Below are 22,526 nucleotides of genomic sequence, written 5' to 3' on the forward strand. Positions count from 1 at the left end.
ACCGAGATTTTTTTTAAAAAGCTCTTCCAATCACTGCGCTTCAGGATATAAGCAATCATCACTAGCAACAGGGCTGGGCCTTCACTCTGCCTGAACCACTTCTACTGCAACTTACTGAAGTGCAGACTATCCCTATAAAACACAAAACTGCAGCAGCTCACCCCATTTCAAACTCAAGCTTTAAAACCTTTAATAAATCATCATCATTTCATAAATTACATTATCAACTGTCACAAAAATACAATTTGATAAAATGGATTTGTAGAAAGGATTCAATCGAACCAAGTGTGAAAGAAACACGCCCGGTACAGCTTTAGTATGACAGTTAAGCAAACTGCAACTCAAGCTGCACAGAGCAATGTTACTGGCAATAAAAAAAGAAGAAGAAAAAAAACAGATCATTATTGAAAATATTCCAAATTACAGCATGAAATACTGAAACACTGCAACATGAGCAACCGGCATGTATACAGAGGAGCTCTGCTCATCTGTTGCAGTCTTCAATAGGACATGAATAAATGACCAGTGTTTAATCCACATGTGTATTCCTCACATAACACTGAATACACTGAAAGTCGAAATGGTGCACCCACGCACGTTTGCTTTTTCTGACAGTACTCTTCTTTCGAGGACCGTTTTTGCATCGACACAAACAAGTCCACAAACAACCGGCCCCGACAGAATATATTATTTGTGACAAAGAACAATGCAGAAACACAAAAATAAACATCTGTACAAAATAAATCTATACACACGTTGCAAAAAAGTGCTTTATGAGCGCCCAATTGTCTCATTTCTTATTATTTCTCTTTGTTTGTACACAGAGTCAAAATATCGATCATTGGATGATCTGATTTTATGTACAATGACAGGATCTGCATTGTTTTATCCCATTTTTAAACCAGCATTCTCGCAAACAGTACAACATATGCACACGTCATGTTAGAAACATTAACTTGGCTGATCTGTGAGGCTTAGTTTACACAGCTTTCACTGACTGACAATGTGCCCAGAGCAGATTTCACACAGCACTGTCATTATGACTGAGTCTACACCAGGTAGTGACAGTCTTCAAATTAAACAGAGGAGGGAACTGCACTGTAGGTAGTTAGAAACACAGGATCCTTTCCTAATATCTAAATGATGGTCTTGGCTGAGCGTAGAGACCCAAAACTTACAGTAACAAGACGATGTCAACACTAAAACCGACAAAGTGAAACTGTCATGCGACAATGAATTCAGACTCTTCACTAGAATTAAGGTGGCTTGAATTTCCTCTGATAGAATAAATAGTTGTCCTTCTCTTCTTTTGTAATGGGCGGACGCCTCGCTCCTTAGAATAATACATCTTCATGCTCTATTATAAGCTGCACCACTAGCTTCTGCTGCCTCATGTCATTCAGGGTTGTCAAGGCGTTCTGCTCCGGCGGCTGCATAAGAGTTGGACCGAAGACAATCCCCAGGTTTTCAGCATTCATTAAGTTGTACTTTTCAAACATTGTCACCCTGTAAAATAAGAAAAAAAAAATCAAGTTTGCACAGGGAACAGATTTATGAAGCATCCAGACGAGTGTTGTTTTGACATGTTTTTATTTTGAGCCATGTGTTCATTCAGTGTCTCCAGCCAGGGCACATGAACCTTGTGGGAGGAGGGGTTCCTGCAGTAGCTAGGAAGCTAGTGGACAGATTAGCTTGACGAAAAAAAAAAAAAGTCTGAATCTTAGGCAGACACTGTAGTTTTCAACAAATCTTTATAAACTTATGTAAATAGTGCATTTACTGGAGACTATTTTCAGTTGCAGGTTAATACACAGTTTGTTCTGTGGAGCATCTTTACAGGTATGTAGGATTGACTCAAAACAACCTACAGTGCCCATATTCATGGTTACGAAGAAACCCAGTGTCATCCAATCACAGCTTGTCTTTTTGTCAGTTTTGCAACAGCATAACTGATTAGTGGGCGAAGTTACCTCTTGAGGTGAGCCATCAGGTAGCGTAAGGTCTCATAGTGGGCCGGAGGGAGCTGCAGCAAACCTTCGTGAATGGCCTCCAGTCGGGATTCAGCATTTGGAAGTTCTGCATCACATTAGTAAAATGATTAGTATCAGAGCCCTGCAGAGAAGTACTAACACAGTAATGGTGCGGAATAGCAAAAGCAAAGCACTCATACTTGCAGCTTGAATAAATTTGGAGTACAAGTCAAATGTAATGACTGGAATGGGGAGGTCTCTAAAGTAAAGCTTCAAAGCACCAGCAATTATGTTAATGTCTGCATAGGCACTGGCACTGATGTCAGCCTTCTCGCCATCTGTTGACACAAAACAGAAAATATATGACTAAGATGCCGTTTTGTATTTGTTCAAAATACAAAATCATTGCTGTAGGTTTCCTTTGCCATTTCCAAAATAAAATACAGCACTGTATCACGCTCCTCTGCAGCTGAAACACTTTACTCAAAGGTTCGAACCTCTGAACTAAAACCCAGAGCATAGAGCAAAGGAATTCACTGTCAACAAACCTCGATCAAAAGCAAGCCTCACATCCTCAATGTGCTCAGAGAAGCCAGACACCCTGTAGAGACCTTCGGATTTCATACCTGCAAGAGAAAATTGGAAGGTTTGTGTCTGTTTCTTTGTCACAAAAACATAAAAATGAATCAAAGAAAATGCAGGCGTCTTTTGTACAAAAAGGGATCAATGGCATTTCTAAACATTACAAACGAGTAAAGGAATAGAAATAACTGTGTATTCTACTTTCCTTTACCAGTAATAAGTGATGGATCTACCTCTGAGTTCTATTTCTCGAATACACATGTCCACCACCATGGGCCGCGTTGCGTTGTGAGCTTTGACAAGTGTCGTGAGGTCACAGCTAAACACTTTCTTTATCCTGCGCAGGTCCGGCTGGCAGTCGCTGGGAACAAGCTTGGAGCACTGTTTGTGTACATTCAGCCCACAGTCTAGCAGAGCAAAAGTGAGATAAAAAGAGAGAGAGAGAGAGAGAGAGACGATAACACAACCATCATCCCAGGCTTAAGACAGCAGTTTGAAAAGGTTTCCCAGAGTCAGTGATAAACTGCACTGTCAGACAGTGCAGCTGCTGTTAAGCTGTCTCGGTGTACTGCGCCAACGGTGGATATCAGCGGACAAGGCAGCACTGGCGGGGGGCTCTTGTTGTAGTTTCGGTCACGTGGATTGTGCTGGACAGCTGGCAAAAGCAGTGTGTGTAAAAAGTAATGCCTGCTTGTGTGGCAGCACAGCTTGAAATAAAGGTTTTTGAAGGAGTGGTACTCGTAGACCAGGCGGCGTGGGGGTGTGGGGGAGGTTGGGGGATGTTACTCTGAAATCGTTCATCACAAACTTGTTTGTAACCGCCCGAGCAGCGTTAACGCCGGTCGGCTGATTGGGGTCCTCGTTCTCAGTCAGTGTTGGAGGAGATAAGCAGAGAACTGAGGGACAGAGAGAGAGACAAAGAAGTCTCTCCTGCTTCCCATAGCACATGAGGTGTCTGATGATACCGCCGTTTGCCTCTGGCTTATCAGCATGGCAAATGTCTAAACAACAAACTCTCTGTTTAGGGAGAGAGCAACAGAGTCCACAAGAGCGCACATCAGCCCCAGGATTGCGTCTGTGCAAGAAAACAACCCCGTGGAGGCCCTGAAAACCTGCAGTTATGCTGCTATATTTGGACAACAGCGACACCGCGTTTGGCCTGTGTTTGACCCGAGTTTTATATGTCATAGGTTATCTGTAGCATTTACTGTTGACATAACCTACATTTGGATATAAATTCTATCAGCATGAATTAGTTTGGACAGTGGCAGTTATTAAGCAGCTACGGAGTGCTGTGGAATAACATTTATTAGAATTATTTGGTGGGAGTGGTACAAAATATTAGTGAGTGGAGTGCTCAGAAGGAGTGATAACAGTTAAAGCTGTGATTCTATAAAGATGTCTGTTCCTCACTGTGTTTAAATGTCTTTTGATGAGTCAGCAACAGGACGATGTCATCTTGTTTGCCACAGATGTAACAGGGAAAATACATAACACCACCACCACCACGCTAAATAACTGAAACATCCGTGAGAAGACGCAGATCTTATAATGCCTCGTGTAATCCGACTTACGGGACAGGATATTTTCAAACAGTCTACCACATGCAACATTTTATGTTGAAGTGCGTAGAGTACCTGAGCAGCGGACTCCCTGTGCAATGAGGCCCCACATGAAGTTAGCACAGTATTCGCACCAGTGCGGCCCTCGAAAGGTATGTACCTGGGAAGACACACACACACACACACACACACACACACACACACACACACACACACACACACACACACACACACACACACACACACACACACACACACACGCAAGTCAATGACCAGTTCACACAGGAGACCTCTCCACCTTTGATGCGCTGGATTACACTGTGATGCCAAGCCATACTGGATGGAACTCTGCACCAAATGAGCGCATTTGTAGTATACACGAGGCAGATTAAAGGATTTACTACAGCGCGTCTGGCATCTGTCCTGAGCAATTGGATACATGCGGGGAAGCACAGAGGCAAGCCTGAAAGTCAAAATAACAGATGTACGCCTATGGTAAGAACAAGGATAAGGTGGCAAATGGAGTTACACTGATGTGCACTTGAACACACCTTCATTGTTACTTTGAATAGGTAGGAGTGGATTAATGAGTGCAGAGGGCACATGGCAGGTGGTGAGTGGATAGTTTTTGTTCGGTTTTCAAAGACAAAGCAAACAAAAAGCTGGGGATCACTGTAGCTCACCTCTTAACTGAAACCCAAGACACCACTGCAAGAATTTTAAGGTGCCCAGAGGCAAGTATGTCCAAGTTCTCATTTGTGTATTAAGAGAGCCATAACTCTTGCACTTGCATGCAACTCTAACACTTTTTTTTTTTTTTTTTTTAGAAAATCAGAAGCTTAAAACAAAAACAGATCTAAGAGCTTTTAAATCAATGCTAATCAATGTGTTCTGTTGTTAATGGGTTGTGGTATCCATTAGTTCCCCTCAATGCATATGGGTGTCAGCTGCATGTGTTCTCATCAAAACAGCAACACACACACACACACACACACACACACACACACACACACACACACACACACTGTGGTCTGTGATCCAAACACATCTGCGGATCTGGAGATGCATCTCGCTAAAGAGTTGCTTAACCAAAGGAAAAACAAAAGTGAGCTACTACAAAATAAATGAATAGTCATTTAGGAGAAATGTTAACAATGTTGTCAGCAGCTGACACTTTGACTCATTTCATTCCTTGTGTCTAAGAAGAAATTGCTCACCTTGAAGTTGTGGATCTTTTCATAGGAGCACTGCTTCTCCGGCATATCTTTCAAGGCACTCCGTCGCACCAGAGGTGAAGAGATCTGAGGACAAGAGGCCAACAGTTTAATAGGCTTCCACAGGAGAGTCCCCTTGCTCCCCAGCTTGACTCCCAGAGCCAAAGCCAGCAGCTCCTGGCGCTTCCTCTCCTGTCTCTTAGCCTTGTGGGTAATCAGCTCGGCTGCTAAACCTATGTTTTCTTCAGCTTCCATGCTTGACTGATCGGGCTCCCAGAGACTCTCCAATTCCTCTGAGGGAAGGTGTGAAGGGGATCCGTGAGTGCTGTGCAGCAAACGCTGTCGGCAACTGTCCAAAGCAGAGGCAGCAGCTACACTCCACTCCCCTGTGACCCAGGAGGGCGACTGATGACAGCCAGCGCAGCCTCGACTCTGCATCTGATCTGAATCCAGTGGCAGCAGTAAGCAAGAGCAGCAGTGGGAAGAGGACTGGTAGTGGGCGGCCTGAGGGCAGGAGTGTGCCTTGCACAATGGTCCTCTTTCACACACCCAGAAAGAGGGAGAGAAAGAGAGAGGGAGGAAAAGGGAGAGAGCGAGAGATAGAGCAGGGTCCTAGATGGGCAGGGGCTAGAAGGTTGAGAGTGAGGGCAGCCGGGTGCTGTCAGGACCACTTCACACAGCTCAACAGCTCTCTAAAGCAGGATCAATAGTGCAGACGCCCTCTTTATAGCACTGAGCACACTCCCATTAGCACAGTGCCTTCCGGACACACTCCACTTCACTTAACTGCAGATAATACTTCACTGCCAGCAGCTCTCACTCAGCACTGGATCCTTTAAACAGGTCACTCGCCTGCTCAGAGACAGACCCAAGATTGTCAGCCTTGTCAGAGCTGAGGCTGTGTTGTCATAACTCAAACAGATCTTGACCTCTAGCTGTGTCTGTCAGCTGGTGGAATTCCCCACACAGCAATCCAAACTAGATCTTCCAGACACCCGGACTGCACTGCCCTGACTATACTGCCCTGACTACTCCAGTCTGTGACAATCACTTGTGTCAGAAGACCAGCAGAGCTAGACCATTAACTGGTATTCACAGGGATTACTGTAATAATCCTTACACAGGGAATAATCCAGGAGTGCCCAAATCCAAGCAAAATCCCATAGGAAGCTCATTTGCAGGTCTGCAGCAGCGTCTTTTTTGCCGGCGGGGGGTTGTTGCCATGTTCATGCTGAATTTGTCCCCATTAGCTGTGCTCGTTATTAGCCAGTAAACAGCACCACGAGACTTGCTTCCAATTGTCACAATTTCTAAAACGAGGTATTGCACACAAACGACACATCACATGACATTCCGAATAAACATCAGCAAGACTTCATGTCCAGCAGCTTCCAGGTTACAAAACAGATCAGTCCATCTATTGGATGACATCATTAAAAAAGTGATTTATTAAGCTACTGCAAAGGTTGGAAAGCCCGTAGGCACTGGATTTGTGAGATAAAGAGCTGGTGCAAAAGCAGAGTGGCGAGGCAGAGAGCAAAAGACCCAAAGGGTAACTGCAAAACTGAGATAAAATGAAGGGGTAGGAAGCTAGGCTGACAGACAGAGAAGCACAAGGGAGGGGGAAGGCAGTGAACATGTTGTGTACCAGCTTGTTCCTTTATGTCTCTGATATCTGTTGGGTAAACTAGGCCTTAGCTGTAAGAGGGACAAGACAGGTGAAGAAATTTGTCACTGTGACAAGCATTCTTTCAAACCTACGCATACCATACGGTACAATTTAACTCTGCAGCTAAGTCTGTATAGACAGATGAGGAATAGACCACTCCGTGATATTTTAGCCGCGCAGAGGGGAGGAGAGGAGAGGCAGGGGAAGGGAGGGGGAGACAAGGGTTGTGCTCTTTGTCTGCAGGCAGATGGCTTCTTGTCTCTTAAAGAAGAGCTTGGAAGAAAGGACACAAAAGGTGGTCCCACAACAAGCTCTGCATTCTTTTCAGCAGTTTGGCTCTTTTATTCCCCTCAGGACTTTTGTGAGAATGCAGCTGAGTGAACTCAGTTATGATTAGAGTTGTAGGAAAACAGCACAGTGGACACTGGCACAGTGAGACAAAGGGGACTAAAACAAAACTGCTCTAACAAATGGAAAAATAGGCATACTGTGAAGGACACAGTATTGAAAGATACTGAAAATGGAGGAAACTGTCACTTTTGTCTGTGCTAGGACCACCGAACATGCATCTATCACACTCTGGAAAAGTACCACATAAAAATACTGTTTAAGTAGCGTTTTGACATTTTGCAACTAAAGAGACATAAATAGTTGTTTTTGCATTTTTTTTATAGCAGAGCAAACAGGTAATTATCCTAAAACACAAACAAATAAACAAAACAAAAAAAACATGGCGAAACCTTTGAAAATCTTTCTTGGGCACGCACGCAGGGCAGCTTGTTGAGAGCGCCACTGAGATTAAACCAGTGTGGTGAGCATCAGGAGCAATGTGGCTTTAGAGAGGCTTTAGTCACTGAGTAAATTCCTGCACACGCAAAGAAACTCAGGAGAGTGATGGCTCACTCAAGTGCCCCCTTTCACCTTGTGAGAGGGTTTTAATTACACAAGCATTCACAGTTACGGTATTACATAGGTGTCAACCCGACACCGAGTAAACACGCGTGAATTTTGAGTGTACAGTGAAGCTTCTGTGGCTGTTAAAGGCCTCGGGGTGGAGCTGTGTAATTGGTAAACACAAAGTTTAAAAGCGACCACAGATTCAAGCCATCGGGTCAGGTCTCTGCTTCTCAGACGCGGAATATTTGAGCCGACAGAAGACAGTCTCTCTGTGAGAAGAGACTGGCAGGTGGTTTTCAAACGGTGCCTGACAAAGTCTGCCATTATCACAGCTGTCACCGGCTGAGATACTTGGCAGGAGGAATGCATAGTCAGTTTTTCAAAGACACACAGATAGCTGAAAATCTGACATTTAGCTAGAGACATGCTCCAGTTTTACTTGCCAAATGGGATGCTTATTACAGAATGCAGTCCACAGTCATTCAAACCTAAAAATCAGGCTGCGGATCGAACACACGAGGGACACTTTTCAATGAAGCGCTGCCTTTCATGCAGATGCAGACGTGTCTGCACATCTTAGAGGAGTTCTCGGTGTAGCCGTATCTGTCAAAGTTTATTTAAAACAGCAATAAGTCAATGGACTACTCGCTGACCAGCAGCCAATGCTTGCATTAATGCTCTCGCGTTACAGAAATCGAACTCAAGACTGATGATGTTAACACAGCAATGATGGTCCTCCTGACAGGCTGCCATCTGCCTGTTGCTGAGTGATGAACTAGAAGCTGACATTTTCAAGACAAAATATCCCAGAATAAATCAAAGCTGAGAGACACATTAACGATACAGCTCGCGCGCTCACAGCAAAACAGCAAGAAATATAAAAATAGTAAATAAATGTAAACATTAAAGCTCGGCTGTGACTCTGGCTGCCATCACCTCTTAAAAAAGGCACAAGAACTAAGTTCAGATTGCCACCTAGTGGAAGGACACTTTTAAAAAAACATGAAGAAGGCAGACATTCCTCATCCTGATTAAGAAATCATTTACAGACCTTAATCTGACATCAGCTTGCGAGTGCCAACGAATACAATGTGAAACCTGTCTCACCCAAGATCAACGTGTCTGATATGGATGGCAGGCCGAGCAAAGTCCCAGTCCCCTTGGTCATCATTACCTTTCAGTGAAGGCAATGAAGCATGGCAGCAGTGAACACACCCAGAGGCAGCAAGGATAATGTACGTCTCACTCACAGGACAAAGTGTCCTCTCAGGAATGCTCTCGTTCTACAGGAAATGTACTGGAAATGTTAAGTAGTATGGAACTGGATCAAAACCCCAGTATTTACCCAGTGCTGGTGATAAATACCAGCTACTGTAATCTGCAACTCGTTAAATCTTTGCAATAATGCTGGCTTGTTGTGGATGTTTTGAAAGATTATGGGCAGCCAAATAATTTGGATGAAAAAAATAAAAAGTGAAAACAAGTCTGTTTGTTATTTACTATACTTCTTTAGTATTTTATACCATTTGGATGCAGAATTGTGAACAATATAATGGAGAAGTTTTCTTTTGCACCGCTCCCTTCCTGTTGGAATATTACCCAAGCCAAGAGTCAATAATTAGCTTGCTTAGGTCAATCCACAGAAGCAAAATTCAAAGAAAATCTAATTACAGTTACCGCATGTACCACATCCACAAAATGCAAAAATCTGCAGCACAAAACAAAGAAATATTTGGCAGGACCACCCTCAGCACAAATTCCCCCAGTTAAACATTGTTTTTGAAGGTATTTTGTAGAGCTCAGTTCAGCTTTGGGGAACTTCTAAGAAGTTTCTGACTCTTCGTGTAATTCCAGATGTTTTGATTAAGGGATGCGGAGCTACACAGTTTGTTGTAGGATTTCTTATTCTTCTTGCCACTCAGATTCTTTCCGAGTCTGAATGCCCACAGTTTCTGAATGACTCAGAGACCCTGATAGTGTTTTAGGATCAGAATCTCACACATACACACTTCTATTTACTCTACATGGTATACACTTGTTACAAACTGGATGAGCGCAGTACAACATCCAGTCATAAAACCCACCTTTTCATCTCTCTGGAAGGTGACCCTGCGTGGTTCTGTGCGTCCACGGCTCAGTCTGTGCACCATTTTGTCCTTGAGCAGCGACGTGTAACCAAGATGCTCGTAGATGGGGTTAGTGGTCATTTTGGCGATGTACTCTGCTGCCTTGGTCTCGATGTAAAGAGTGATGAGGGCGTCCGTCACAAGGTCGTGGACCGACTCAAACCGCTTCTCCCCGACAAAGTGCTTCCCATCGTAAAACAATCGGTAGTTGAGGGTCTGGTGTCCAAACCTGGATGGAGAATGAGGATGTAGTCGGTAGATACGTTTTAGAGGTTGAGCGGGTGAGTAAAAGCGATCAAAGTGGAGACTCGGTGAGTGTTGGGATGCTGGTAGAGCCGACCTCTCAGGGATTCGGTGCTGTATATTGATGGATTTGTTACCTTAAGGCCAAGGTGCATGTCCCTGGCTGTCTTTGGCTCTCCCTGATGAGGTAAGCACCCTCTGTTCCCACCAGCAGCTCATCAGCATAATCTCGAGAGATCACGCCATGAAATCTATTTTTTTTTAAAAAACGTATATAAGTCCTGCAATGTGATTTCCTCCTCACTCATGAAGCTTTACATATTGAATGCTGATCAAAAGACAAACAAATAGATACATATCCACACCCACTTATAATCTACGACTGAAAACCATTCACTGTGCGTCGCGGGGGGAAAAACAACATAGAAATGATGAAAGAAATTCAGTTACACTCACTCTCTGCCATAGTATTTCGGTCTGCTCTCCATCTGTAAACCAGAAGAAGAAATATTGGCTGCAGCAATATAACATGAAAGCTCAATCAAATAGCTTTGCAAATTGTTCTTACAGCCTGTGTGAAAGATAAAAGGCCCAACACCACAGCACAGATTACCATCTGTACCCCCGTGTCTATTCACAGCTACCAAAGCCACAAATTCAGCTCACACACTGTGGAGATGAATTGGAGGCAAAGCACTAAAACAGCTGGTGATAGATGGCCAGCTGCAAAAATTTATATTAAGCCTGTTAGTGTCTATGTATTACAAGTCTACCAAGAGATATGGCTAAACCTATTTTTAATCTTGAATGTAAATATAACCACAGATATCGCTATAGTGATCGCCTGCAATAACACAAGAGGGGTTTTTTCATGTCATAGATTTGAGCTTTTATAGCACTGCCACGGTGAATCATGACTTCTTTTTTTCTTCCTCTTTCCTGGCCTTCTTTCTGTAATCTTTTATAGATAATAGCTATGACGACATTGGATTTGGTAATATGTCAAACATCATTTTGTAGTGAATTACTGGACAACTACTTATCTAGTAATAGCAGCCCACAGGCTTCTCTTAGCTCATCAAAGTGTGGCAAGACTCAAAATAGGATGAGACACGCATCATTTCTGGACGCTTATACAATAGAAAATTCACAGATCTTTCTGCGAGGGAAGTAAAAAGTAGAGCAACTTGCTCCATGAGCTTTCCTGACATAACTGAAGGGATCGAATCTGCAGTCTCCTTTGAAAGCGCCCCTGATCTTGAATTTCTCTTCTACACTTGTAACACATCTTGATGTTTCTTATAGGATAAAATGTGCAATTGTAGCTGCACTATAGGTGATGGCAGCACTTCAATCGGCCCTTTCATTCACGGGATTGAGAGAACAATCAAACCCTGTGCAAGCTAAAACGACATAGTAATTGATTTGGAAATATCATTAAATTTTGCCTTAAAAAGTCCCTGAAAAAAATGCTCCTAAACAAACTTTAAGGAAAGGAGCGTCACTTATTTAATTTTTATTTTGCAGTTTAAATGGTTACACTTTGGGTGCGGGAGGTTCAACAAGCAGCTCCCCGCAGGTTACCGAGTGGTCTGGCTCCCAGCTGCCAGACTCGATCACTTGTCAGCGAATGTGTTCCACGGGAAAAACCTGAGCGTGAAAACTGAGCAGTGGTGTACATGTAGCGTGGTAGACTGACTCATGAAGGGAAAGACACTCAGAAATAATAAATTCGAATTTGATGGTGTCGATAACTGTGTCAGTTAGCTCCAGCGCCTGACCATATGGTCGATTGTTATATCGGACATTTGGCAGCAATAAACAAACAATGAATACAATCACAGATGGGATTCATGCTTTGCTTGTATTCTGGCTTAGTTTCGCATCAGAACGTTTATTGTTGCTTCGCTGCTGCTGTGCGTTGGAAATTTTAAACCATACAAATGCAAGCCTACATGAATTATCTGAGCAATCAAGCAGTTTCAGAAATTTGGACTTTTTCTTAATTTAAATGCATTGAATTTGTTTATCATTTATCACTGAGGTAAGAATTGTTTTTCACATTTACAGTGACAAAAATATGATTATGATCCTTTCAGCATCTATGCAGTTGTTCACAAAGCTGCACATACCTCCTGAGGACATGTGATCCTCTTTGGTCTTGGGGCTTCCTGCTGTAGCTGGTACACTGTTAGAGAAACATGCATATTGATGAAGGCTCCATGTTTTCCACCAAATAGAAGCGTGGTTAATACACAGTTAAGAGGAAGGAAATAAAGTGTGCTGTGCAGCATTTACACAAAGGACAACAGCTATGAGTAAAGCCATATTTCCACTTAATAGGCTGCAGCCTGTGGAAGAAGCTTCTAACCGCTGCTCAGAGAGCAGAAGTAACAGGTACATAAGGAGCCATTAGCTTTTGTGTGCAGTGCTTAGCAGTGAGTGTTTTACAGGGCCATATATCTGAAATCCATTTGCGTGAATTAGGACCTGTTTACCTAATGTGCACTTATAACTCCATAGATTGCTTTCAACTTTGAAACACAAAGACACTTTTACACACGTGGTGCAAGTGCAAGCCTATTATTAGCGTTAGTAGTGAAACGGGGGGAAAAATGGAAATGAGAGATTTGTGGCAGGGATTTAATGAGCACAAACATCTCAGCCGCCTCCCAGAAATAGCACGTTCAATTAGCTGTTTAAAAAAAAGTGAGCAGCCAAAACAGAGAATCAGAATCAGTAGCTAACCATGATTTTTTATGAGTCTAGAAGTGCACTTTCCCTTTTACCAAAGCAAACTTCACAAAATCGCCAACAAACAAATGAAACAAACAAAAATGTTTCCTGTTTTAATGCTCTCAGTCCCATCGTTTGGCAGCCTTGTGTGTGGATGACGGCTCCACTCCAGTGTCCTCACTACTGGCAAGCAGTGCTAAAGAAAGTGCTGTGTGAGGCTGAGCTAAGTCTTCACCGCAGCAGATTCTCCAGGCAGGGGGAAGGCTCTCCTGACTGTGAAATTTCATGTTTTGTCAGGCTGACTTAAGCCAACCAGCAAGATCTGGACATCATCCATTCCCAAGACAGAGGGAATCCAAAAATACCTCAACATAGGACGAGAGGAGTCAGACGGGAGCAGCATTAATGTAAAATTACGCAGACTAGACATTTAATTACAGGGGAAGTTATTTTAAAAAGCTATAAATTGTAATTAGTTAAGCAAAATGTAGGACAGACATTTTCCCCAGCAGAGACGATTTCAGCTCAGCTTCAATCAGTGCGTTTACCTCTATTCTGACGAGCCAACCCGTTTCCTCCCACATGGTAAAAACACTGCATAATGAAGTGGGCGTTCTGAGGACCCCGTTTTAAATGAGGCTCTTTAGCAGGTAGAAAATCCTATTTTCCTAGCTGCTGGTAACCTATTTTACTCAGAGATCAGGAATTGGCTGCTTTGCATTTGCGCTTGTGTGAATGAATTCAGTGGGCGAGTGTGTTCTCAGTGTGTGCCTTTAAAGCGTGTGTGCGTGGCCTTTTGGAACCTGCAGTGCATCTAATTTTGTTATGCTAAACCAAACCTAATTCTTCAAAGGACAGAAAACATTTCTGTGTGAAATGTGGAGCAGGAAAAAAAAAAAAGGTGAAGCACACCAAAGGCAAAGTTAGGTGAAAGCACTGCTAATCAGTGTATAAAGGGAATTAATTACTCACAATAAGACTTCCATATGGGTGGCTGATAATCCTCAGGGTCTGCAAAACACAAAAATACAAAAACAGGCTTTTGTCACAAACTCATGATTGTGTTAATAAACTCTCCTGTTTTCTCTCATTACAAAAACTCCACTTCTAGCTTTTTCCCAGTGGGATGAGTGTGCGCCCTTTACCACTGTTATGTCACTGTTGTTTATCTCTCCGCTATAATTATGCATATGGATTCATGCTGCGCAGCTGCCTCTTGAGACGCACCAGTGAATACAATTCTAATCAGCGTCTGCGCTTCAAGGACAGTCGGTACGGGCTGATGTCCGCTTGCTAAACATTGTGTCGGCACGCACCTGATCTATATTAACAACCACCAAGGTCCCCGACAGCACCCATCTGCCCTGCGGTGAGACTACAAACACGCCAATCAAAATTAGCAGAAGTAAATACAATTTGAATCTTGCTACACACAGCAAGACATCCCCGTGGGAAATGTGGTGGCTGAGATATGATTATGTGATTATGGAGCACGATGTTACATTAGCTCAGGAAACGTTTCAGAGAAGGTGGAGTAAGTTCTCTGCAGCAAGTCAGAGTTTACTCCTACTGAGAAAAGAAATGACTTGTAATACTCTGAGAAAACGTCACCGAATGAATTAAAATGTGGCCAAAGGTAAGTCATAAAAAATAAAAAAATAAAAAAACGTTGACACCCGTAATCATAAGAATGGCTAATATACATCGTCAGGTTTTCTTTTACTGTACAGCAAAAAGGGAAATCACACTACAGCACTGTAGGCGTTACACTATAGTACTGTATATATTTTCAGTTTTCCTGATATAGTCCCCATAAACAGTTTGTTACATTAAAACTTAATACATTTGTGCAAAATCCATTTTTGGAGTGTTTGGTTTTGTTTTTTGCACAGCAACTTGTTACTTGTACACATCAGTTTCATGATGTAGAAACTGATATCCCTTTGTTGTTTTTGACTGTGTTTGCAGAGCAGTCTGGCAAGATCCCAAACAAATCAGCGCTCCTGGCGAGGACTTTTAGGTCGTGTCAAGCTTCAACCTTCAAACTCAAACGTTTGTTTGTTTGGTTTTTTTAATCGTGTTACAAGGTTGTAATTACAAAAACCTGAAGATTTTCACGATCTATTAAATTGCAGTCAGTTAAAACATGCTAATTTGACACCAGTTACAGCTAAAAATCTCATAAGAATTAGATTTTCTTCCCTTAGAAGAAACAATTAATTGCATGTTTGAAAATTACTGAATGCCTGGTATGCTCAGCATGCACACTGTGACACTGACTCAGTCATACAATATCAGTCCTGGTGGCCTATAGCTATCACATAGGCAGATTAGACTTCATGCCAAATGCAGAAAATAGCCAGCAATGTCACTCCCAGTGCCAGAGAGAGAGAGATTTACCCAACTGCGCCCAGATAATACATGTAAAGCATTCCTTTGTACTCATCAGCAAATCCGCACCACACCCCTCTGGCGAGGAAGGAAAGTAATAAAACACACCTCATATGGGGATGGGAATCAGATAATGAAAACCAGTGAGCACTTGCTGGATATGGCCACCGAGGTCCAGGCAGCTAAACTGAAAATCATTAGTCATATGAAGTGCATCTGTGTTAAAACTGTTCCACTAACATCTCTATGTTCCTCTTTGATTTTTTTTGTGTCTGACAGCACTTGAAGAGCAGACAGTCAGGGCGCTTCCTTCCTGCTGGCTTCTCTGCGAGCGGTGGCAGCATGAGTTTGACTGGAGGCTGGTTGCAGTATTTTCAAATAAAATAAAAAGCTCATCATTGCGGCACAGTCACTGTGCAAAGAGCTCTGTTTATTACAGGGCACAAACAAGACAGGTGCACACAATTAACAGCTGAATATGTAAATGACAAAAAGAAAAGGCAAACAAGCCCGACCCCGATAAATTTTGTTGCTGAAGCCCTTCACAGAGTGTCTGCCTTCCAACACTACCAAATAACCTTCGGGCTCCATTTGCCGATGCGCGGCTAAGCTGCCTTGGAAAATGTATTGTTCAACACTGACGCTTTGTCACTGTGTACTGCACTGGCAACAGCCTGAAAGATTTATTCCACTGCAGCTTATTTAAAGAATGTGATTTCATCTGGTGGGCTGCCAAATATTCTCTTTTCAATCTAATTCTTAATAATGACGAATGGCATTTCGGCCTGGAATTGAGCAGCAGCTTTGGCTACAAAAGAGGGAGCGCGTAAGTGCTGGTTCAGATGCAAACACTGGCAGACACTTGCCCAAATATACACATATGTGCAAATACCTACCCACCCACCCACCCACCCCCACACACACACACACACACACACACACACACACACACGTATACGCAAGCTCGCACATGCACATAAACACCCAAAGAACATCAAAAAGAATTTCCAAGTGGCTCAGAGTTTGTGTGGCGTCTCTCTGACGATGATCAGGGAGAATTTTAAAATTCTGAAGCAGCCAGAGGGCTCTTCCCCCCCGAAGAAACAGCTATTAATTGCGTTGCCCTCCATTACTCACCAAGTCAGAAGCATTCAATAAAATAATTACCAGCGGGTGTTTGCTTCGATGACAAAGAGAATTTGCGATGAATAAAGATCAAGCTAAGAGTTTTATCCCCCGAGATACCATCCGCTCTACTGTCTGTGCAAAATGCAAAAGAAATATTCCGCTTCAGCGCCTAAAACAATGACTTGTGTTGATGTACACTGAATGCATGGCTGACAACAGCAACTTTGGAGTATTTTAAGACAGGATTTCTGTGCACAATCCTCACTGCTGTTGTCAACAGTGAAGGTGACACAGAAACTACAATTACAAGGAGAAATGAGACCAATACCTGACCATCTGATGGGATGTTTCCCAACATGCAATGCAATGCTGCATATCTGGGGGCGTATCTGCAGAGGTAATATGGAGCCAGTAATTTCACTGGAAACTGGGACCCACTGTCACTGTATCGTACGTGCAGATGTCTTTAAATCTGATTTGTGCAGTCCTTTTTACAGCTTATAGTCAGCTCCCAAAATTTGTGGGACACCACTACGGTGGATTTTAAATCAAGCAATTGATATGTGACTGAAGTGCAGACTTTCAGTTTTAATTCAAGGATTTCTTTCCTTCATTAACTGTTTAAGAATTACAGTCATTTTTTTAATCCACAGTCCCCCATTTTTCAGAGGCTCAACTGAAACTGGACAAATTAAAACAATTTTGAATATAAGGATTATTTTAATCACTTGAATGAAAATCCTTTGCAGTCATTGATTGCCTAAAGTCTGGAACCAATAGACATCACCAAATGCTATCGTTCCTCCCTTGAGATGCTCCACCAGGCCTTTACTGCATCATCTTCAGTTGTTGCTTGTTTGTGGGTCTTTCTACTTTCAGATGTGTCTTCAGCGATTGAAATGCATGCTCTATCGGGTTGAGATCAGGTGATCGACTAGGTCATTGAAGAATATCCCATTTCTCTACCATAAGAAACTCTACTGCTTTTACACTATGCTTTGGGTCATTATTCATTTGCACTGTGAAGATCTGTCAGTTTTGCAGTATTTGTCTGAATCTGAGCAGAGAGTACAGCCCTGTATGCTTCATAATTAATCCTGCTGCTTCTGTTAGCAGTCATATCATCAATAAACACTAGTGACCCACTTCCACTGGCAGCCATACATGCCCATAACCATAACACTCCCTTTGCCATGTTTGACAGATGATGTGGTATAGTTTGGATCATGAGCCGTTTCTTTCCTTCATATCTTTTTATTACCATCATTGTGCTAAAAATTCAGCTTTGTTCTGTTTATCTAAAGATTTTTTTGTATTGTTTGGGCTCTGTTAGGTGTTTTCTGGCCTCTGAAAATCAGGCACTGTGTATAAAAACGTCCGTAATTCCAAAATAGTTATTCACCGGACTTCAATCACATGCTGATTGTACAGACTAGAAAAATTGTGGGGATTTTTAAGCAAATTATGGACCAACAGTACACGACTGCTTTTAGTTTATTTTTTTAAACCTTTCAAGGTCTTGTTCTGGCAGGAGGAGTCCTTAATTTCAAGTCCTTTGAATATCTTCTACAGTTTCAAATACCATCTGATTTTTCCTCATTTTAACCATCTAAAGATGAAGAGAACAGAAATTCTTATTTCTGTTCTTCGTGAAGACTGTAAAGATGCTTATGTATGATCAGAAAAGGCCGTTTCATAAACATAACAAAAGGTGACTGTGAAAAATAATTTTACTGTTGACCACTTGTGGGGAAAAAAAAAAAAAAAAAAAACACTTTGAAGTTTTAGTTACAGGTTTGAGATTTATCCACACGCATAAGGAGGATTAAGAAACGACACATTCTGGAGAAGATCTCCAAGTGTGCGTACCTCACAAAAATACTTGCACACACAAGCATGTCAGTGGGATACATCAGAGCTGCAGCAGGGAGACCATCTGTGTGTTACAGTGATCCAAAACAAGTATCTCAACACAGTCTTAGCTGACCAAATAACATGTGACAGGTAGGAGAGTGTCTCTCTCTCTGTGGAGTGTGTTTGTGTGCTGCTGGCATAGACACCCTTAGGGAAAGCTGGCTGTTAAAAAGAAGTGTAGGCGAGTTTAAACAAGGAAAAATATCATTTGGTAACCTGATTTTGACATTTCTTTGAGTCTGCTGTGGAGAATGTGAATGCAAACATGCAAGTAAAACATGACACAAATCTAGTCCTGAAAGATTAACAAATAAATGAGGAAAAATAAAGAAGTAACAGAAATATGTTGAGATATGTTGTAAGAAATGTGTAGGATCGCACTTAACAGTCAGCCTGTCTGTAATGCATGGCGACATGTCTGCCTCCCTGACCAACTTTATCATTTAAGGCTGGATCTAAAGACATACTTTCATGCTGTAGCCCTCACATAACATTTTCAAAGCTTCATTTCCTGAAGCCGTCTGCCAAATGGTGTGCTGCTGGTACAGTTACATGCTTCCATGCCTAACCACGCCAAGAATGTGTAGGAATCTCCCCGATTTAGACAGAAAGCCAGAGGATATGTTTCCAGGGAAAGGATGAGATTGCAACATAAATGTTGCAATCTTATGGCAATCATTTTGGTTGTCTATTGCTATAATCAACTTCAAAGAATAGAGGCTATAGCTATTATCTTCCAGCTGTATATTAAACATTCAGTTCAAAAATGTCTACAACATGCTTTTTGGTGATTTGCATACAATCTAATACCCCATTGTATTGGGTTTTGTAGATATTTTGCAGAAAGTAAAGAAACAAATCAACCCAGTTACCTCTTTTTGTTACTTGAAAATAAAAGAAAATTGCCATCAGTTACAATTCGATTGTGCAGATTTACAAATATGATGGATTTAGCCAAATATACCAAAGCACTTTGTTTGCAGCAAGAACAGAAGACCTAATATGGAGCTGGAATTTCACAGAGATTCATGTTTCAGTCATATGCCTCATAGACAAGATTATTCAAATGTTGCATCTGGCTGCCAAAGAGCTCTGCACGAAAATAATAATACCCTTGCGACAACCACTCCATCCCTGGCAACAGTGCAGCTTGTAACCTCTGATAATTATATTGAGAGCCCAACAGTAATGACAACCCTCCAATGCCACAGAAAGAAGAGACTTTCCTCTTAAAGCAGCAGCGGTCAAACAATAAATCCACTTCTTTCTGAAACGCACACATGAGATAATGCTTTGTGAAGCCTGTGGTCACCCTGGGCTATATCAGCTTGACTGTCTGTCCCTCCCACTGGGCAGTACCTTGGGAAATGTGACGCTGGTGTGTGGTCAGGATGCAGAGACAGTGAGAAAGTAAAACAAACACTTTATGGAATGTCCTCGTCCTGCCATAAATTAAATGAAAATCCACCAAAGCAATGCTGAATTTGACTTTTGCTGCAGCTTTTTTTCCCCCTCTTTTTTGCACATTTTCTTGATGTGATTTTATAGTCCAAACATAAACCACGCGTGCGGAGGCTCAGCGTTACAAACAGCCTCATCCCTCTGTCACACACGCTCGCCCCTGGTTGTTTGGTGGGGCTTCCACATCAAGCAGTGCTGCGATAGTGGAGGTTGTACTTTATACTCTGGCAAATACGAGCTACTCCTTATCAACACACAAGGGACTATGCGCAGAGAAAGCATTCTGCTGCTCCCACTGCATTTTCAGGGTTTATTTGAACAGCTGCTGACAAACATTCTGCTTTTCCTTCTGTGAAAAGCAAAGCACACAAAAATGACAAATAATATGCGCTAATCACTGAGCTATACCATTGTTTATGCAAAGGGGATTTGGCTGGAGTTTTCTGCAAACTGAAGCAGTCTGAGATGTATTATAATCACTCAACTGGGCATATTAGATTAAAAAAAAATATCAGAAAACACCTCAGCCTGGTTGATGTTGCATTTTTGGAAAATGGTAGACAAAGGAGGCCAAAGATAATCACAGAAGACAGCCAAGTGGAAAGTCAATAGTGGAATTGTGGAAATGATTGGCAACGTTAAGGACAACATCCAAAACCAAGCGTCACACTGACTGCATCTCACGACCTTATAATCCTTGTGCACATGAAGGGCTTTCCTTTTACCCCAGTACCTCCACAGCTGCATCCACTTAGAGGGTTTTTTTTTTCTATATTATCACAGCTGCCACCTCGAGAAAGTTTAATGAAAGGAATCTGTGAGACAGATTAATAGAGATTAAGATAATGCGTGGGTTGTATACAAGCCAACGGGAGAGAAAAGTTTGATTCAAGCCAAACGAAAGCATTAGAAACTTCTCAAGAGGAAATGCAATCCTATTATTATTTCTATTATTTAGTGCAAAGCTTCTGTGTCTGTTCGTTTGGGGAGAATTTGAACTCTTACCAGAGGATAAAGATGAACCTGAGAGGCTTGAGTTGCTGGATGCTGCCATCCCAATCACTTTCACGACTCGGTTAGTCCTGTTTGGCCAAGGTGGGCTCACAGCAGCTCGTCCCTGGCGGTGCCTCCATTTCCCTCACGCCCCAGTGTGCTTCACCTTTGACGCCTGACTGGTGATCATTTCATGTCTTGTTTGATCCCGACCCCACCAACACCACCCCTGTCCGTCCGTTTGAATCTGCTGATCCTTTCCTTCGCCTCGCTGCGCGCCTCGGCGAGGAGTTCACGCTGCCGCATACACCGTGGGTGCCGTGGATTCAAAAATAAATGAGAAAGATGAAAAAGACTACAGGAACGTGCTCCGTGGGTCGGTTTCGTCAAAACGTTTCCTCCCCACAATGGACCGAACCTGTAGGTACAAAGTGTCGTGCCATGCAGAGCCCAGCCACGGCGTCCATGTGCCACTTTAAGGATCGCAATAAACACACCACACCGCAGCCTAGACGCGCCTTCTTAAAGTGAAAGTTTTGTGGAGCAAGGTTTTCCAGATGTAAGCAGTCCTGACAGGCAAAAACAAGCCCAAAACAGCAGAGCTCAGCTCCGCTTGCGGAATGTCAAACAGACGGAACTTTCTTCCTCAAACCACACTCGTTTGATTCATGAAAAGGCACAAATGGGCAAATTGTATTATTCCAGAGCTGGCAGTTCTTATTTTCATTTTTGATGAAACAGCTGTGGCGAGCCCGGTGTCTGTGCGCCATCTGGTGGTGCAAAAATATATATCGCTCGAAGAAATGAACGTTTTTATCAGTTAAAAAAAGAGCGATGGAGAAAACGATCAACTGGCTTACATTTTGTATTATTTTGACAGCTTCTGCACATCCACCAGTTACATGCTCACGACTTCACCCTGACCTCTGCCCAACAGCAGGGTGTGTGCAGTGTGGCTGCACCTGCAGACAGAATTGTGTACTATAAGCAAAACAGTCAATAAAAACACACCGGAAATTGATAGAAAAGCAGATTGTTAATGACGTTACAACCGCCTCAGAAAAAATCTCACCATCAGCTCTTTCCAAAAACCTTTTGCAAGCAGCTCCTTGTACCGTCTTTTTTTCACTGCATCGGAGGCAGAAGGATCAGTCATTCACACACACAGACACACACACACAAGAGATTTCCATCATTGTTTCAGAGTTGTGTGTTTGAATACTTGTCCTTGGCACGATACATGCCAGGTTCACTGTCACGTGCCATTGCTTGAACAACAGAGAGCAGCCATCAATGATTTTATTAATAATAGTTTTCCCCTTCATAGTGGAAACAGGACAATAATAACACAACCATCAATCAGTGTTAAAGAATGAGTGATTTTGTTTACAGGTTATTGACACACTGATTGTATCATCTAGAATAGCCGACTGATGCTCACACGCCGACGAGTTTAAGCACCATATTCAAATCTTTTAGCTCTGGTTTGGTCTCCTCCACAGAAATGATCGCCAAGTAAGTGAGTCTCAATTCAGCAAAAGGCAAAATATCACTATATTTAAAACAATGCTCAGTCCCTCAGCTGTGGAATAGGTGAGAACCGTTTGAGATCTGATGGACAGCTGTCTCAACCTATCACA

At 42.5% G+C, this 22,526-nt stretch overlaps 1 protein-coding gene across 2 annotated transcripts; it reads right to left on the reverse strand.

Moving 5' to 3' along the window:
* Positions 1–165: 165 nt before the first annotated feature.
* Positions 166–21,592, reverse strand: chn2 (chimerin 2). Of its 2 annotated transcripts, XM_085473603.1 has the most exons (13): positions 20,899–21,592; positions 13,972–14,010; positions 12,396–12,451; positions 10,720–10,751; positions 10,401–10,514; positions 9,979–10,249; positions 5,332–5,415; positions 4,190–4,274; positions 2,786–2,959; positions 2,519–2,596; positions 2,171–2,308; positions 1,971–2,076; positions 166–1,506 (listed from the first exon to the last, which is right to left on the reverse strand). In XM_085473603.1, exons 1-13 carry the CDS (start codon positions 20,945–20,947, stop codon positions 1,335–1,337), a joined length of 1,398 nt encoding a protein of 465 aa, XP_085329729.1. In that variant the 5' UTR covers positions 20,948–21,592; the 3' UTR covers positions 166–1,334. The 2 variants fall into 2 exon arrangements, with proteins under 2 accessions (XP_085329729.1, XP_085329730.1); XM_085473604.1 differs by lacking the exon at positions 10,401–10,514 and having other exon boundaries at positions 20,899–21,591.
* Positions 21,593–22,526: the final 934 nt, after the last annotated feature.

The sequence above is a fragment of the Copadichromis virginalis genome, linkage group LG11, assembly GCF_057382275.1.
Source record: "Copadichromis virginalis isolate Kocher_CV1m ecotype Utaka linkage group LG11, C_Virginalis_male_GT1.1, whole genome shotgun sequence".
Taxonomy (NCBI): Eukaryota; Metazoa; Chordata; class Actinopteri; order Cichliformes; family Cichlidae; genus Copadichromis; species Copadichromis virginalis.